General features: G+C 55.8%; 1 protein-coding gene across 1 annotated transcript in view; it reads left to right on the forward strand.

Moving 5' to 3' along the window:
• The window catches only part of CD44 (CD44 molecule (IN blood group)), a 62,413-nt gene that overhangs the window by 36,464 nt on the left and 7,544 nt on the right, over positions 1–18,405 (forward strand). The window contains exons 15-21 of the mRNA XM_068166839.1: positions 590–775; positions 990–1,172; positions 2,128–2,313; positions 2,528–2,710; positions 3,616–3,801; positions 9,830–9,955; positions 12,306–12,384. Of these exons, the coding sequence (XP_068022940.1) occupies positions 590–775; positions 990–1,172; positions 2,128–2,313; positions 2,528–2,710; positions 3,616–3,801; positions 9,830–9,955; positions 12,306–12,384 (1,129 nt within the window). The remainder of the gene's footprint in view (positions 1–589; positions 776–989; positions 1,173–2,127; positions 2,314–2,527; positions 2,711–3,615; positions 3,802–9,829; positions 9,956–12,305; positions 12,385–18,405) is intronic.

The following is an 18,405-nucleotide window of genomic DNA, read 5'->3' on the forward strand; positions in this document are numbered from 1 at the left end:
CCCTTCCTCCTTCCTTGCTCCCTGGTGGCATCAGGCATGGTACGATGTGGTGTGGTGGAGGTGCCCTGTTGGGTTCAGCAGATGGCTTGCTCCTGTGCCTCAGCAGCAGTACCATGGCTGAGGAGTGCTGTGCCAGTGGTGAGGGCAGGGCAATCTTGGGAGCATCTGTGCCCACAGCTTCTGCCCTCACTCCCATTTGCCTCCTCACTGGTGGATTGCTTGGCAAGAGCACCAGAGAGCAGGCTGCAGCATGGCCACTCGCTCCTGACTCACAGGCTCACCTTCTAGCTGCTCCAGTCTCTCCTTCTGAAGGCCTTCCCTCTCCATCTGCCACTGGCATCTGGAGAAGTGGCCAACATCTCCCTCCAGCATGCTGAGCATGCTTGTGGTGCTTGGAGACCTCTCTGTAGCCAGTGTGGGAGGAGGAGGGGAGGCCTTCATGTTGTCCTCTCTTCCGCTGATCTTTGAATGGAAGGAGGGACATGCTTCCTGCCTTGCTGTGAATCAGGAAGGAGGGAAAGACTCTGGTGGTGGTGGTGGTGGTGAGGTGAGCACCCTTGCTCAAGCTGATCATGCACCATCACTGCAGTCTCACAATCCATGGATGATGTTAATCCAGAGGGAGCAACCACAGAGCCAGTGGCACCTGGCACTCTACCTGGAGGTGAGAGCCAAGAAGCAAACAGCACAGAGGATTCCCATGGCAGCTGGATACCTGCACTCTTCCCTGACACTGAAGATGATCTCAGTCAGTTGCAGACCCCTCTTCCTACCAGTAAGAACAAAGATTTAAAACCATTTTTGGTGACCTGGCACTGCTCAGAGTCTTGAGCAACAAAGGGGAAGCAATGCCTATAGGAAGGGCTCTTTACTGTCACCCCTTGGCAATGGTTTGCATTCAGAGAAGAATCTTGCATGTGTTGGGAATGGGGTGGGCAAGGCTGCAGGCATGGAGCTCACAGCTGATCAAACCATTGTGGTAACTGCAGTTGCCTCTGCTGCTGGTGCCCACCATGAAGATCCAACTCAGCCACCTCTGCCTTCAGATACTGAGCCAGGACAGGGCACGGAAGGCATCGTGCACCCCACAGCCATCCCTGGGAATGGGCTCCTCCACACCACCACAGCTAGCAGAGGCACAGCTGGAGAGGAGCCTCCTCTGATGGGTACCAGTAAGAATGATGGATCACACTCATTTCTCATGGCTGGAGTGAAATGAGGCATTATTTCTTCTGAAAATGACTCCTTGCCCTCTCCTTCTCCTCATGGGGTCTGTGGTCTCAATAAGAACTCTTGTGGTGTGAGGCCTTCTCAGCAGGGTCTCTTGTGGTGGAAGACTCTTGTGGTGGGGTCTGTGCTGGTGGTGGGGTCTGTGCTGGTGGTGGGGTCTGTGCTGGTGGTGGAACTACCTTCTGGACAAGGCCTGAGGGTCTCCTTGCTGATGCACTTGGTGGTGTCTGTCCTTCACTGAAGCCTGTTTCTGGGTGGCCTCTGGACTGTTCTGCAAGACAGCTCAGTGGTGATGCTGAACCTGCAGCCCCTTCCTCCTTCCTTGCTCCCTGGTGGCATCAGGCATGGTACGATGTGGTGTGGTGGAGGTGCCCTGTTGGGTTCAGCAGATGGCTTGCTCCTGTGCCTCAGCAGCAGTACCATGGCTGAGGAGTGCTGTGCCAGTGGTGAGGGCAGGGCAATCTTGGGAGCATCTGTGCCCACAGCTTCTGCCCTCACTCCCATTTGCCTCCTCACTGGTGGATTGCTTGGCAAGAGCACCAGAGAGCAGGCTGCAGCATGGCCACTCGCTCCTGACTCACAGGCTCACCTTCTAGCTGCTCCAGTCTCTCCTTCTGAAGGCCTTCCCTCTCCATCTGCCACTGGCATCTGGAGAAGTGGCCAACATCTCCCTCCAGCATGCTGAGCATGCTTGTGGTGCTTGGAGACCTCTCTGTAGCCAGTGTGGGAGGAGGAGGGGAGGCCTTCATGTTGTCCTCTCTTCCGCTGATCTTTGAATGGAAGGAGGGACATGCTTCCTGCCTTGCTGTGAATCAGGAAGGAGGGAAAGACTCTGGTGGTGGTGGTGGTGGTGAGGTGAGCACCCTTGCTCAAGCTGATCATGCACCATCACTGCAGTCTCACAATCCATGGATGATGTTAATCCAGAGGAAGCAACCACAGAGCCAGTGGCACCTGGCACTCTACCTGGAGGTGAGAGCCAAGAAGCCAACAGCACAGAGGATTCCCATGGCAGCTGGATACCTGCACTCTTCCCTGACACTGAAGATGATCTCAGTCAGTTGCAGACCCCTCTTCCTACCAGTAAGAACAAAGATTTAAAACCGTTTTTGGTGACCTGGCACTGCTCAGAGTCTTGAGCAACAAAGGGGAAGCAATGCCTATAGGGAGGGCTCTTTACTGTCACCCCTTGGAAATGGTTTGCATTCAGAGAAGAATCTTGCATGTGTTGGGTATGGGGTGGGCAAGGCTGCAGGCATGGAGCTCACAGCTGATCAAAGCATTGTGGTAACTGCAGTTGCCTCTGCTGCTGGTGCCCACCATGAAGATCCAACTCAGCCACCTCTGCCTTCAGATACTGAGCCAGGACAGGGCACGGAAGGCATCGTGCACCCCACAGCCATCCCTGGGAATGAGCTCCTCCACACCACCACAGCTAGCAGAGGCACAGCTGGAGAGGAGCCTCCTCTGATGGGTACCAGTAAGAATAATGGATCACACTCATTTCTCATGGCTGGAGTGAAATGAGGCATTATTTCTTCTGAAAATGACTCCTTGCCCTCTCCTTCTCCTCATGGGGTCTGTGGTCTCAGCAGGGTCTCTTGTGGTGGAAGACTCTTGTGGTGGGGTCTGTGCTGGTGGTGGGGTCTGTGCTGGTGGTGGAACTACCTTCTGGACAAGGCCTGAGGGTCTCCTTGCTGATGCACTTGGTGGTGTCTGTCCTTTACTGAAGCCTGTTTCTGGGTGGCCTCTTGACTGTTCTGCAAGACAGCTCAGTGGTGATGCTGAACCTGCAGCCCCTTCCTCCTTCCTTGCTCCCTGGTGGCATCAGGCATGGTACGATGTGGTGTGGTGGAGGTGCCCTGTTGGGTTCAGCAGATGGCTTGCTCCTGTGCCTCAGCAGCAGTACCATGGCTGAGGAGTGCTGTGCCAGTGGTGAGGGCAGGGCAATCTTGGGAGCATCTGTGCCCACAGCTTCTGCCCTCACTCCCATTTGCCTCCTCACTGGTGGATTGCTTGGCAAGAGCACCAGAGAGCAGGCTGCAGCATGGCCACTCGCTCCTGACTCACAGGCTCACCTTCTAGCTGCTCCAGTCTCTCCTTCTGAAGGCCTTCCCTCTCCATCTGCCACTGGCATCTGGAGAAGTGGCCAATATCTCCCTCCAGCATCCTAGCATGCTTGTGGTGCTTGAAAATTTCTGTGTAGCCAGTGTGGGAGGAGGAGGGGAGGCCTTCATGTCGTCCTCTCTTCCTCTGGTCTTTGAATGGAAGGAGGGACATGCTTCCTGCCTTGCTGTGAATCAGGAAGGAGGGAAAGACTCTGGTGGTGGTGGTGGTGGTGAGGTGAGCACCCTTGCTCAAGCTGATCATGCACCATCACTGCAGTCTCACAATCCATGGATGATGTTAATCCAGAGGGAGCAACCACAGAGCCAGTGGCACCTGGCACTCTACCTGGAGGTGAGAGCCAAGAAGCCAACAGCACAGAGGATTCCCATGGCAGCTGGATACCTGCACTCTTCCCTGACACTGAAGATGATCTCAGTCAGTTGCAGACCCCTCTTCCTACCAGTAAGAGCTGTAGAGTCATAGAATCATATCATTGTCAGGCTTGGGAGGGACCTCAAGGATCAGCCAGTTCAACTTCCCTGCCATGGGCAGGGACACCTCACAGCACAGCAGGTTGCTCACAGCCACCTCCAGCCTGGCTGCAAACACCTCCAGGCAGGAGGCTTTCACCACCTCCCTGGGCAACCTGTGCCAGGCTCTCACCACCCTCATGGGCAACAACTCCTTCCTAACATCCAACCTGAATCTATCCACTTCTAGTTTTGCTCCATCCCCCCCAGTCCTATCTCTCCCTGACAGCCTAAAACCATAAATGGTTTCTGTTGTCCCTCACCAGAATGGCACTTGGCCAAGTGGTCTTGGCAGTCTTTGTCAAGTTATTATTTGTTTTGGGAGGGATTTATTAGTCTTTGCATCCTGCTCATAAGACCTCATTAAAAGGATTCTCTTCCTGTGCAAAGCTTAAATGCTTAAAATGGCCTTCTGCCAGCAGCCTTTCCTTGCATTCTGGCACCTGTCTGGGGAAGCACAACTCCTAGAGTGAGCAGATGTGAACTTTCTCCTCATGACCACATCTGCACAGACCCTGAGAGCAGCTTGTCTATCTTTTTCTTTTTGCTCTCTCACTTCTCCCCCACCCAGGTCCCCTCTGTGTTCTGTGTATATGTTTCCAAAGGAAAAGAATTCCCTGTCAAACTCTTTTTTCCCTCAGTGGCTTTTGCTGTTAATATCTATTGAGGAGTAACTGAAGTTTCATTTGTACATAACCTTTTATTTTTCAGTTGTAATTTTGTTTTAAAGCAGCTGTTCTGCTAGAGCCTGAGCAGCCAGCAGGAGCAGGGTTGGCTTATTCCCCTGCACACAGCCACAGAAGCATAGAATTCATAGATTTCACAGATCATAGAATCAGTAAGGTTGGAAAAGACCTCACAGACCTCCAAGCCCAACCTGCCACCCAACACCTCCTGACAACTAAACCATGGCTCCAAGTGCCACATCCAATCCCCTCTTGAACACCTCCAGGGATGGGGACTCCACCACCTCCCTGGGCAGCACATTCCAATGGCCAATCTCTCTTGCTGGGAAGAACTTTCTCCTCACCTCCAGCCTAAATCTCCCCTGGCACAGCTTGAGACTGTGTCCTCTTGTTCTGGTGCTGGCTGCCTGGGAGAAGAGACCAACCCCCACCTGGCTACAACCTCCCTTCAGGGAGTTGGAGAGAGCAAGAAGGTCTCCCCTGAGTCTCCTCCTCTCCAGGCTAAGCAACCCCAGCTCCCTCAGCCTCTCCTCACAGGGCTGTGCTCAAGGCCTCTCCCCAGCCTTGTTGCCCTTCTCTGGACACCTTCAAGTCTCTCAATGTCCTTCTTAAACTGAGGAGCCCAGAACTGGACACAGGACTCAAGGTGTGGCCTAACCAATGCTGAGCACAGGGCACAATGACCTCCCTGCTCCTGCTGGCCACACTCTTCCTGATGCAGGCCAGGATGCCATTGGCCTTCTTGGCCCCCTGGGCACACTGCTGGCTCATATTCAGGCAGCTGTCAAGCAGCACCCCCAGGTCCCTCTCTGTTTGGCAGCTCTCAGCCACTCTGACCCCTCCTACCCTCTAACAGATCAACTCCTGCTCCAGCAGCACCTGCCCTTCCTAACTCCATGCTGGCTGGGCCTGAGCCCTTGGCCATCCTGTAAGTGCTGTGTGATTGCACTCAGGATGACTGCTCCATAACCTTGCCTGGCACTGAGGGCAGGCTGACAGGCCTGGAATTCCCTGGCTTTTTCTTGTGGATGGGCACCACATTGGCAGCTTCCAGTCACCTGGAACCTCTCCAGTGAGCCAGGACTGGTGGTGACTGTGTTGTTTGTGGTGAATGGTGACAGCAGGAGAAAGGAAGGGATGCTTCCTTCTTCCCAAGGGCAGTTTCCACACCAATACTGATCCCAAAAGGAAGTTGTTGGGTGTTTTTTCCCTAAAGACTGCTTCTCATGCACCCCAACCCCAACACTGTTGCCATGGCACTTTCCTGGAAAGCAGTGGAACCTTTCCAAGGTAGATTTGGCCAGTGCTCTGTGGAGTTTCTCTGCACATAAAGGAAGATGATGGGCCTGTATTTTTCGTAGCATTCCACAGCAAACACTTTAATGAGCATTCTGTTATCAATCAATGAATTGATGTTCATTCACAATGACATAACATGATCAAAACATGATAATGTGTTCATTTATAGTATTTCAGCCTGGAGAAGAGAAAGCTCCAGGCAGACCTCAGAGCAGCCTGACAGGACCTGAAGGGGGCTACAAGGAGGCTGCAGAGGGACTGTTGGCAAAGGCCTGCAGGGACAGGAGCAGGGGCAATGGTTTGGAATGAGAGCAGAGCAGATTTAGCCTGGAGGTGAGGAGCAGGTTCTGCTGTGTGTCATGCAGTGTGAGATTGAAAGTTTCATGTCAAAAGTACTGTGAGCAGAGGTGTAATATTGCTGCTTCTCATTTTAAACAGTTGAGATAAACCAGTGGTTAAAGGCATGGTTGGAGTTTGATGTTCTCACGACCTAGATGTTCTTCACAGGAGGAGTAATTGATCATTGGAATGTGCTGCCCAGGGAGGTGGGGGAGTCCCTGTCCCTGGAGGTGTTCAAAAAAAGGATTGGATGTGGCACTTGAAGCCATGGTTTAGATTTAAGAAGGACATTGAGACTCTTGAAGTGTCCAGAGAAGGGCAACGAGGCTGAGGAGAGGCCTTGAGCACAGCCCTGTGAGGAGAGGCTGAGGGAGCTGGGGTTGTTTAGCCTGGAGAAGAGGAGGCTCAGGGGAGACCTTCTTGCTGTCTGCAGCTATCTGAAGGGAGGCTGTAGCCAGGAGGGAGATGGTCTCTTCTCCCAGGCACCCAGCACCAGAACAAGAGGACACAGTCTCAAGCTGTGCCAGGGGAGGTTTAGGCTGGAGGTAAGGAGAAAGCCATTGGGATGTGCTGCCCAGGGAGGTGGTGGAGTCCCCATCCCTGGAGGTGTTGAAGAGGGGATTGGATGTGGCACTTGGTGCCATGGTCTGGTCATGAGGTCTGTGGTGACAGGTTGGACTTGATGATCTTTGAGGTCTTCTGCAACCTTGTTGATTCTATGATTCAGTCTGTTCTATTCTGTGATTCACCAGGAGGGTGCTGGGACATCATGCTAATGACTGAGCTGCTGCCCAAGCAACCACGGAATCACAAATCACTGATGGGACCCAAACCAGGAATTACCCAAAGATAAAACCCACCCTAGTATGTTGTCCAAATGAGATGTAGAGAGCTTTTGAGGAGCCCTTACAAGCACCTCCCCAGAGGCAGAACTGCAGGGGACTGAGTCCTGGTTCGTGTCAATGCTCAGGGGAGGGCAGGGGAAATGCAGTTCTCTGATCACATCTTTCTGAGTAAATTATCTGAGTGCCTTTCTAAGGGGTGTTGTGGGGGCAATTCTCAAGGGTCATTTAAAGCACTTCAATAAAATTGATCCCTGAGATGTGGCTTAGGCAAGTAAGCATGTTCAGCTTGCCTGGAGCCTAGCTCAGAACCCTCCCCTGCTGAATTACCACAGTATCATAGTGTAAGTCAGTGTTGGAAGGGACCACAAGGATCAGCCAGTTCCAACCCCCCTGCCATGGGCAGGGACACCCCACACTAGATCAGCCTGGCCACAGCCTCAGCCAGCCTGGCCTTAAACACCTCCAGGGACAGGGCCCCAACCACCTCCCTGCACAACCCATTCCAGGGCTTCACCACTCTCATGGGGAAGAACTTCCTCCTCCCCTCCAGCCTCAATCTCCCCACCTCCAGCTTCATTCCATTCCCCCTAGTCCTATCACTGCCTGAGATCCTGAGCAGTCCCTCCCCAGCCCTCCTGGAGCCCCCTTCAGATCCTGGAAGGCCACAATGAGGTCACCTGGGAGCCTTCTCTTCTGCAGACTGAACAGCCCCAACTCCTTCAGTCTGTCCTCACAGGAGAGGAGCTCCAGCCCTCTGCTCATCCTCCTGGCCCTTCTCTGCACACCTTCCAGCACCTCCAGATCCCTCTTGTCATAGGGGCTCCAGAACTGGAGGCAGTACTCCAGGTGGGGTCTCCCCAGAGCTGAGCAGAGGGGGAGAATCACCTCCCTTGCCCTGCTGGCCACACTTCTCCTGATGCAGCCCAGACTCTGGTTGGCTTTCTGGGCTGCAAGTGCACACTGAGAGCTCCTGGTGAGCTTCTCCTCCCCCAGCACCCCCAAGGCTCTCTCCTCAGGGCTGCTTTCCAGCCAGTCCCTGCCCAGCCTGCAATTGTGCCTGGGATTGCCTCCACCCAGCTGCAGGACCCTGCCCTTGGTCTTGTTGAACCTCCTGAGGTTGGCTTGTGCCCACCTCTGCAGCCTGTCCAGGTCCCTCTGGATGGATCCCTTCCCTCCAGCTGCCTGCTGCCCCACACAGCTTGGTGTCATCAGCAGAATTAGTGCTCTGTACTTTGTACAGTCATAGAATGGGTTGGAAGGGACCTCCAAAGCTCATCCAGTCCAGCCCCTCTGCAGCCAGCAGGGACATCCTCCAGTGGAGCAGGTTGCTCACAGCCTTCTCCAGCCTCACCTTCAACAGCTCCAGGCCTCAACCACCTCCCTGGGCAACCCCTTGCAGTGTCCCAGCAGCCTCCTGGTGCAGAACTTGTTGCTCACATCCAATCTCAATCTGCTCTGCTCTCATTTCAAACCATTGCCCCTGGTCCTGTCCCTGCAGGCCTTTGGAGACAGTCCCTCTCTGGGCAGCACAAAACAACTCAGCAGTTGTTTCTGTTTAATGAAAATAATGAAATTAAAAACAAACACTAAAAGAAACCATCTGGGAACTTCCTGAACTACTTACTGGCAAAGCTTCCTAGAAGGGACAAATCTGTTTCTCAGTGTTGTGTTTTCCAGCTGCTATTAGGAAGTGAGATCAGAAAAAGCTGGCTAGAAATGACTTGCAATGTGTGCTACAGCAAAAGAACTTTGCAGCTGATTAGAGGCAGTGCTCCTTTTGGTCTAGCAGAGTCTGGAAGTACTCAGAGAGGTGGAGATTTGTGATATCTTGGGGGTGGTGTTTTGGTTTGGTTGGGTTTTTTTGTAGTGACGATGAAGTAGGAATCCCAAATGAAATCACTTGGTCTGTATCAGCTGATAAGATTAGGCCTGGGATCCCCATATGGCAGCAGCCAGGGCCAGAGATCATACAGTCATAGAACTCTCAGGGCTGGAAGGGACCTCAAGGCTCAGCCAGTCCCAACCCCCTGCCATGGCCAGGGACACCTCACACCACAGCAGGTTGCTCACAGCCACCTCCAGCCTGGCTGCAAACACCTCCAGGCAGGAGGCTTCCACCACCTCCCTGGGCAACCTGTGCCAGGCTCTCACCACCCTCATGGGCAACAACTTCTTCCTCACATCCAATCTCAGTCTCCCCACTTCTAGTTTTGCTCCATTCTCACCCCCAGTCCTATCCCTCCCTGACACCCTCAAAAGTCCCTCCCCAGCTTTCTTGGAGCCCCCCTTCAGATCCTGGAAGGCCACAAGAAGGTCTCCTCTGAGCCTTCTTCTCTCCAGACTGGACAGCCCCAACTCTCTGTCTGCATCCATAGCAGAGCAGCTCTTGGAGCCCCCTTCAGGTCCTGGCAGGCTGCTCTTAGGGCTGCCTGGAGCCTTCTCTTCTCCAGGCTGAACACCCCCAGCTCCCTCAGCCTGGCCTCCTGGCAGAGCTGCTCCAGCCCCCTGACCATCTTGGTGGCCTCCTCTGGAGCCTCTCCATCAGGTCCATGTCCTTGCTGTGCTGAGGCCTCCAGAGGTGGACACAACCCTGCAGGTGAGGTCTCAGAGCAGAGCAGAGGGCAGAATCCTCTCCATCTCTGGCCACACTGCTTTGGATGCAGCCCAGGAATGACCTCAGCATGAACTTTCCAGAGTCTGGGTTTTGGGTTGTGCAACATCACAGCCTCTGTACTTTGCTGATAAATGTTCCTTGAGCATCCTTGGCCTAACAGATGGCTTTGTTCTTTAGGATCTACCTCCAGTAACCATGGCAATCAAGGGCCACGCAAGGGATATTCCGACTCCACCGCTTCCCCTGGCGAGACTACAACAACAACAACAATCCTCTCACAGCCACGGTCAGCACAGGTACCAGGTAGGCTTCTGAAGTCCTCTCTTTTGGGAGTATAAGCACAGAACCTGAGCTCACTCTGAATCACAGTCTCACAGGATCACCAAGGTTGGAAGAGACCTCAAAGATCATCAAGTCCAACCTGTCACCACAGACCTCATGACCAGACCATGGCACCAAGTGCCACATCCAATCCCCTCTTCAACACCTCCAGGGATGGGGACTCCACCACCTCCCTGGGCAGCACATCCCAATGACAAATGACTCTCTCAGTGAAGAACTTTCTCCTCACCTCCAGCCTAAACCTCCCCTGGCACAGCTTGAGACTGTGTCCTCTTGTTCTGGTGCTGGGTGCCTGGGAGAAGAGACCAACCCCCACTTGGCTACAACCTCCCTTCAGAGTTGCAGAGAGCAAGAAGGTCTCCCCTGAGCCTCCTCTTCTCCAGGCTAAGCAACCCCAGCTCCCTCAGCCTCTCCTCACAGGGCTGTGCTCAAGGCCTCCCCCCAGCCTTGTTGCCCTTCTCTGGACACCTTCAAGTCTCTCAATGTCCTTCCTAAACTGAGGAGCCCAGAACTGGACACAGGACTCAAGGTGTGGCCTAACCAGTGCAGTGTCCAGGGGCACAATGACCTCCCTGCTCCTGCTGGCCACACTCTTCCTGATGCAGGCCAGGATGCCATTGGCCCTCCTGGCTGCCTGGGCACACTGCAGGCTCATGTTCAGCCTACCATCAACCAGCACCCCCAGGTCCCTCTCTGCCTGGCTGCTCTCAGCCACTCTGGCCCCAGCCTGTAGCACTGCCTGGGGTTGTTGTGGCCAATGTGCAGCACCTGGCACTTGGATGTGTTCAATCTCCTGCCCTTGGCCTCTGCCCATCTGTCCAGCCTGGCAAGGTCCCTCTGCAGAGCCTCTCTACCCTCCAGCAGATCAACTCCTGCCCCCAGCTTGCTGTCAGCTGCACATTTACTGATGCTGGACTCAATGCCCTCCTCCAGATCATCAATGAAGATGTTAAAGAGCACAGGGCCCAGCACTGATCCCTGGGGCACACCACTGGTGCCTGGCTGCCAGCTGCCAGCTGGCTGTGGCACCATTCACCACCACTCTCTGGGCTCAGCCTCCAGCCACTTCCTAACCCAGCTCAGAGTGCTGCTGTCCCAGCCAGGGGCTGACAGCTTGGCCAGCAGTTTGCTGTGGGGGATGGTGTCCAAGGCCTTGCTGAAGTCCAGGCAGACCACATCCACAGCCTGCCCCACATTCACCAGGCAGTCACCTGGGCGTGGAAGGAGATCAGGTTGGTCAGGCAGGAGCTGCCCTTCCTAGCTCCATGCTGGCTGGACCTGATCCCTTGGCCATCCTGTAAGTGCTGTGTGATTGCACTCAGGATGACTGCTCCATAGCCTTGCCTGGCACTGAGGTCAGGCTGACAGGCCTGGAATTCCCTGGCTCATCCAGCCTGCCCTGCTTGTGGATGGGCACCATGCTGGCAGCTTCCAGTCTTCTGGGACCTCTGCAGTGAGCCAAGACTGCTGAAAAATGCTGGAGAGGGCTTGGCAGCTCATCTGCCAGCTCTCTCAGCACCCTAGGATGGATCCCATCCGGTCCCATGGACTTGTGGGGATCCAAGTGGCTGAGGAGAGCTCCAACTACCTGCTCCTGCAACAGAGGAAAACTATGCTGCTCCCTGCTCCTTCTACCAGCTCTGCAGGCCAGCTGTCTGGAAGACATTCTGTCCTGCTAGTAGAAATTGAGGCAAAGAAGGTGTTAAGTACCTCTGCCTTTTCCTCATCCTTTGTGACAACGTTTCCCTCCGTGACCACCAAGGAGTGGAGGTTGTCCTTGCCCTTCCTCTTGCTATTTATGTATTTATAGAAGGGGTTTTTTTGTCCTTCACAGCAGAGGCCAGTCTAAGCTCCAAATGTGCTTTTGCCTCCCTAGACCTCTTAGGCTCCCATCTGCTTTGGCAGTGCCTCTTTTCCTTCTTCTTGTTTGTTTCCCATTGGAGTTTGCCTCCAGGAGTGAGAGTTCAGACTAAGACCAGGAGCGTTTCACTCCATCCTGCCTTCATGCCTGGGGCTTCAAGTGTAGCATTGCCAAGCCTTTGCTTTTGCTCCTGGAACTACTCTTCAACTGCTCTTCACTCTGCAGTGCAGTGCCAGCAGGGCCATTTCACCTGCAGTGCCCTGGGTACAGCTGAGTGAAGCAGAGGCATTCGGTTGGCACCTTGTAAAGCAAACACCTGTGCCGGCTGGGAGCAAGCCCTGGCAGTTCAAAGGATGCAAGAGGCCTCCTGTCTTTGCAGCTGTCTGCAATGGCAAAGCTCCATGAGACCTGCTAACCCTCTCTCCTGCCCTCCCTCATCTCTCCCCACAGAATGGCTGATCATCGTGGCAGCTCTGCTGGCGCTGGCGCTGATCCTGGCGGTGTGCATCGCGGTGAACAGCCGCAGAAGGTAAGGCAGCCCTGTGCCTTTCCAGAGCTCCTTTGCAGAGCCTCCTGTGCCCTTGCAGAGCCTCCTGCGCCTTTGCAGAGCCTCCTTCACCTTTACAGAGCCTCCTGTGCCCTTGCAGAGCCTCCTGCGCCTTTGCAGAGCCTCCTTCACCTTTGCAGAGCCTCCTTCACCTTTGCAGAGCCTCCTGTGCCTTTGCAGAGCCTCCTTCACCTTTGCAGAGCCTCCTTCACCTTTGCAGAGCCTTCTGTGCCCTTGCAGAGCCTCCTGCGCCTTTGCAGAGCCTCCTTCACCTTTGCAGAGCCTCCTGTGCCCTTGCAGAGCCTCCTGCTCCTTTGCAGAGCCTCCTTCACCTTTGCAGAGCCTCCTGTGCCCTTGCAGAGCCTCCTTCACCTTTGCAGAGCCTCCTGTGCCTTTGCAGAGCCTCCTTCACCTTTGCAGAGCCTCCTGCGCCTTTGCAGAGCCTCCTTCACCTTTGCAGAGCCTCCTGTGCCCTTGCAGAGCCTCCTGCTCCTTTGCAGAGCCTCCTTCACCTTTGCAGAGCCTCCTGTGCCCTTGCAGAGCCTCCTTCACCTTTGCAGAGCCTCCTGTGCCTTTGCAGAGCCTCCTTCACCTTTGCAGAGCCTCCTTCACCTTTGCAGAGCCTCCTTCACCTTTGCAGAGCCTCCTTCACATTTGCAGAGCCTCCTGCTCCTTTGCAGAGCCTCCTTCACCTTTGCAGAGCCTCCTGCTCCTTTGCAGAGCCTCCTTCACCTTTGCAGAGCCTCCTGTGCCTTTGCAGAGCCTCCTGTGCCCTTGCAGAGCCTCCTGTGCCTTTGCAGAGCCTCGTTCACCTTTGCAGAGCCTCCTGCTCCTTTGCAGAGCCTCCTGCTCCTTTGCAGAGCCTCCTGTGCCTTTGCAGAGCCTCCTGTGCCCTTGCAGAGCCTCCTGTGCCTTTGCAGAGCCTCCTTCACCTTTGCAGAGCCTCCTGCTCCTTTGCAGAGCCTCCTTCACCTTTGCAGAGCCTCCTGCTCCTTTGCAGAGCCTCCTGTGCCTTTGCAGAGCCTCCTGTGCCCTTGCAGAGCCTCCTGTGCCTTTGCAGAGCCTCCTTCACCTTTGCAGAGCCTCCTGCTCCTTTGCAGAGCCTCCTGCTCCTTTGCAGAGCCTCCTGTGCCTTTGCAGAGCCTCCTGTGCCCTTGCACAGCCTCCTGTGCCTTTGCAGAGCCTCCTTCACCTTTGCAGAGCCTCCTGCTCCTTTGCAGAGCCTCCTTCACCTTTGCAGAGCCTCCTGCTCCTTTGCAGAGCCTCCTGTGCCTTTGCAGAGCCTCCTGTGCCCTTGCAGAGCCTCCTGTGCCTTTGCAGAGCCTCGTTCACCTTTGCAGAGCCTCCTGCTCCTTTGCAGAGCCTCCTGCTCCTTTGCAGAGCCTCCTGTGCCTTTGCAGAGCCTCCTGTGCCCTTGCAGAGCCTCCTGTGCCTTTGCAGAGCCTCCTTCACCTTTGCAGAGCCTCCTGCTCCTTTGCAGAGCCTCCTTCACCTTTGCAGAGCCTCCTGCTCCTTTGCAGAGCCTCCTTCACCTTTGCAGAGCCTCCTGCTCCTTTGCAGAGCCTCCTCCACCTTTGCAGAGCCTCCTTCACCTTTGCAGAGCCTCCTGTGCCCTTGCAGAGCCTCCTGCGCCTTTGCAGAGCCTCCTGTGCCCTTGCAGAGCCTCCTTCACCTTTGCAGAGCCTCCTGTGCCTTTGCAGAGCCTCCTGCTCCTTTGCAGAGCCTCCTGTGCCTTTGCAGAGCCTCCTGCTCCTTTGCAGAGCCTCGTGTGCCTTTGCAGAGCCTCCTGCTCCTTTGCAGAGCCTCCTGAACCTTTGCAGAGCCTCCTGCTCCTTTGTAGAGCCTCCTGCTCCTTTGCAGAGCCTCCTTCACCTTTGCAGAGCCTCCTGCTCCTTTGCAGAGCCTCCTGCTCCTTTGCAGAACGTCCTGCTCCTTTGCAGAGCCTCCTGTGCCCTTGCAGAGCCTCCTGTGCCTTTGCAGAGCCTCCTTCACCTTTGCAGAGCCTCCTGCTCCTTTGCAGAGCCTCCTGCTCCTTTGCAGAGCCTTCTGCACCTTTGCAGAGCCTCCTGTGCCCTTGCAGAGCCTCCTGTGCCTTTGCAGAGCCTCCTTCACCTTTGCAGAGCCTCCTTCACCTTTGCAGAGCCTCCTGCTCCTTTGCAGAGCCTCCTTCACCTTTGCAGAGTCTCCTGCTCCTTTGCAGAGCCTCCTGTGCCCTTGCAGAGCCTCCTTCACCTTTGCAGAGCCTCCTGTGCCTTTGCAGAGCCTTCTGTGCCCTTGCAGAGCCTCCTGTGCCTTTGCAGAGCCTCCTTCACCTTTGCAGAGCCTCCTGCTCCTTTGCAGAGCCTCCTGCTCCTTTGCAGAGCCTTCTGCACCTTTGCAGAGCCTCCTGTGCCCTTGCAGAGCCTCCTGTGCCTTTGCAGAGCCTCCTTCACCTTTGCAGAGCCTCCTGCTCCTTTGCAGAGCCTCCTTCACCTTTGCAGAGCCTCCTGCTCCTTTGCAGAGCCTCCTTCACCTTTGCAGAGTCTCCTGCTCCTTTGCAGAGCCTCCTGTGCCCTTGCAGAGCCTCCTTCACCTTTGCAGAGCCTCCTGTGCCTTTGCAGAGCCTCCTGTGCCTTTGCAGAGCCTTCTGTGCCTTTGCAGAGCCTCCTGAACCTTTGCAGAGCCTCCTGCTCCTTTGCAGAGCCTCCTGCTCCTTTGCAGACCCTCCTTCACCTTTGCAGAGCCTCCTGTGCCCTTGCAGAGCCTCCTGGACCTTTGCAGAGCCTCCTGGGCCCTTGCAGAGCCTGCTGTACCTTTGCAGAGCCTCCTTCACCTTTGCAGAGCCTCCTGCTCCTTTGCAGAGCCTCCTGTGCCCTTGCAGAGCCTCCTGTGCCCTTGAAGAGCCTCCTTCACCTTTGCAGAGCCTTCTGTGCCTTTGCAGAGCCTCCTGAACCTTTGCAGAGCCTCCTGCTCCTTTGCAGAGCCTCCTGCTCCTTTGCAGAGCCTCCTGTGCCCTTGCAGAGCCTTCTGTGCCTTTGCAGAGCCTCCTGGACCTTTGCAGAGCCTCCTGGGCCCTTGCAGAGTCTCCTGTGCCTTTGCAGAGCCTCCTTCACCTTTGCAGAGCCTCCTGTGCCTTTGCAGAGCCTCCTTCACCTTTGCAGAGCCTCCTGCTCCTTTGCAGAGCCTCCTTCACCTTTGCAGAGCCTCCTGTGCCTTTGCAGAGCCTCCTGCTCCTTTGCAGAGCCTCCTCCACCTTTGCAGAGCCTCCTTCACCTTTGCAGAGCCTCCTGTGCCTTTGCAGAGCCTCCTGCTCCTTTGCAGAGCCTCCTGTGCCCTTGCAGAGCCTCCTGTGCCCTTGCAGAGCCTCCTTCACCTTTGCAGAGCCTCCTGCTCCTTTGCAGAGCCTCCTGAACCTTTGCAGAGCCTCCTGCTCCTTTGCAGAGCCTCCTGCTCCTTTGCAGAGCCTCCTGTGCCCTTGCAGAGCCTCCTGTGCCCTTGCAGAGCCTCCTTCACCTTTGCAGAGCCTTCTGTGCCTTTGCAGAGCCTCCTGAACCTTTGCAGAGCCTCCTGCTCCTTTGCAGAGCCTCCTGCTCCTTTGCAGAGCCTCCTGTGCCCTTGCAGAGCCTTCTGTGCCTTTGCAGAGCCTTCTGTGCCTTTGCAGAGCCTCCTGGACCTTTGCAGAGCCTCCTGGGCCCTTGCAGAGTCTCCTGTGCCTTTGCAGAGCCTCCTTCACCTTTGCAGAGCCTCCTGTGCCTTTGCAGAGCCTCCTTCACCTTTGTAGAGCCTCCTGCTCCTTTGCAGAGCCTCCTTCACCTTTGCAGAGCCTCCTTCACCTTTGCAGAGCCTCCTGTGCCTTTGCAGAGCCTCCTGCTCCTTTGCAGAGCCTCCTCCACCTTTGCAGAGCCTCCTTCACCTTTGCAGAGCCTCCTGTGCCCTTGCAGAGCCTCCTGCTCCTTTGCAGAGCCTCCTGTGCCCTTGCAGAGCCTCCTTCACCTTTGCAGAGCCTCCTGTGCCTTTGCAGAGCCTCCTGCTCCTTTGCAGAGCCTCCTGTGCCCTTGCAGAGCCTCCTTCACCTTTGCAGAGCCTCCTTCACCTTTGTAGAGCCTCCTGCTCCTTTGCAGAGCCTCCTTCACCTTTGCAGAGCCTCCTTCACCTTTGCAGAGCCTCCTGTGCCTTTGCAGAGCCTCCTGCTCCTTTGCAGAGCCTCCTCCACCTTTGCAGAGCCTCCTTCACCTTTGCAGAGCCTCCTGTGCCCTTGCAGAGCCTCCTGCTCCTTTGCAGAGCCTCCTGTGCCCTTGCAGAGCCTCCTTCACCTTTGCAGAGCCTCCTGTGCCTTTGCAGAGCCTCCTGCTCCTTTGCAGAGCCTCCTCCACCTTTGCAGAGCCTCCTTCACCTTTGCAGAGCCTCCTGTGCCCTTGCAGAGCCTCCTGAACCTTTGCAGAGCCTCCTGTGCCCTTGCAGAGTCTCCTGCTCCTTTGCAGAGCCTCCTGTGCCCTTGCAGAGCCTCCTGCTCCTTCGCAGAGCCTCCTGTGCCTTTGCAGAGCCTCCTGAACCTTTGCAGAGCCTCCTGCTCCTTTGCAGAGCCTCCTGCTCCTTTGCAGACCCTCCTTCACCTTTGCAGAGCCTCCTGTGCCCTTGCAGAGCCTCCTGGACCTTTGCAGAGCCTCCTGGGCCCTTGCAGAGCCTGCTGTACCTTTGCAGAGCCTCCTTCACCTTTGCAGAGCCTCCTTCACCTTTGCAGAGCCTCCTGCTCCTTTGCAGAGCCTCCTGCTCCTTTGCAGAGCCTCCTTCACCTTTGCAGAGCCTCCTGCACCTTTGCAGAGCCTCCTTCACCTTTGCAGAGCCTCCTGCTCCTTTGCAGAGCCTCCTTCACCTTTGCAGAGCCTCCTGCTCCTTTGCAGAGCCTCCTTCACCTTTGCAGAGCCTCCTGCTCCTTTGCAGAGCCTCCTGCTCCTTTGCAGAGCCTCCTTCACCTTTGCAGAGCCTCCTGCACCTTTGCAGAGCCTCCTTCACCTTTGCAGAGCCTCCTGCTCCTTTGCAGAGCCTCCTTCACCTTTGCAGAGCCTCCTGTGCCTTTGCAGAGCCTCCTGTGCCCTTGCAGAGCCTCCTGTGCCTTTGCAGAGCCTCCTGTGCCCTTGCAGAGCCTCCTGTGCCTTTGCAGAGCCTCCTTCACCTTTGCAGAGCCTCCTGCTCCTTTGCAGAGCCTCCTTCACCTTTGCAGAGCCTCCTGCTCCTTTGCAGAGCCTTCTGCACCTTTGCAGAGCCTCCTGTGCCCTTGCAGAGCCTCCTGTGCCCTTGCAGAGCCTCCTTCACCTTTGCAGAGCCTTCTGTGCCTTTGCAGAGCCTCCTGAACCTTTGCAGAGCCTCCTGCTCCTTTGCAGAGCCTCCTGAACCTTTGCAGAGCCTCCTGCTCCTTTGCAGAGCCTCCTGCTCCTTTGCAGAGCCTCCTGTGCCCTTGCAGAGCCTCCTGTGCCCTTGCAGAGCCTCCTTCACCTTTGCAGAGCCTTCTGTGCCTTTGCAGAGCCTCCTGAACCTTTGCAGAGCCTCCTGCTCCTTTGCAGAGCCTCCTGCTCCTTTGCAGAGCCTCCTGTGCCCTTGCAGAGCCTTCTGTGCCTTTGCAGAGCCTTCTGTGCCTTTGCAGAGCCTCCTGGACCTTTGCAGAGCCTCCTGGGCCCTTGCAGAGTCTCCTGTGCCTTTGCAGAGCCTCCTTCACCTTTGCAGAGCCTCCTGTGCCTTTGCAGAGCCTCCTTCACCTTTGCAGAGCCTCCTGCTCCTTTGCAGAGCCTCCTTCACCTTTGCAGAGCCTCCTTCACCTTTGCAGAGCCTCCTGTGCCTTTGCAGAGCCTCCTGCTCCTTTGCAGAGCCTCCTCCACCTTTGCAGAGCCTCCTTCACCTTTGCAGAGCCTCCTGTGCCCTTGCAGAGCCTCCTGCTCCTTTGCAGAGCCTCCTGTGCCCTTGCAGAGCCTCCTTCACCTTTGCAGAGCCTCCTGTGCCTTTGCAGAGCCTCCTGCTCCTTTGCAGAGC

The sequence above is a fragment of the Melanerpes formicivorus genome, unplaced genomic scaffold (assembly GCF_026170545.1).
Source record: "Melanerpes formicivorus ecotype bairdi unplaced genomic scaffold, bMelFor1.0.p_v2 SCAF_108, whole genome shotgun sequence".
Lineage (NCBI taxonomy): Eukaryota > Metazoa > Chordata > Aves > Piciformes > Picidae > Melanerpes > Melanerpes formicivorus.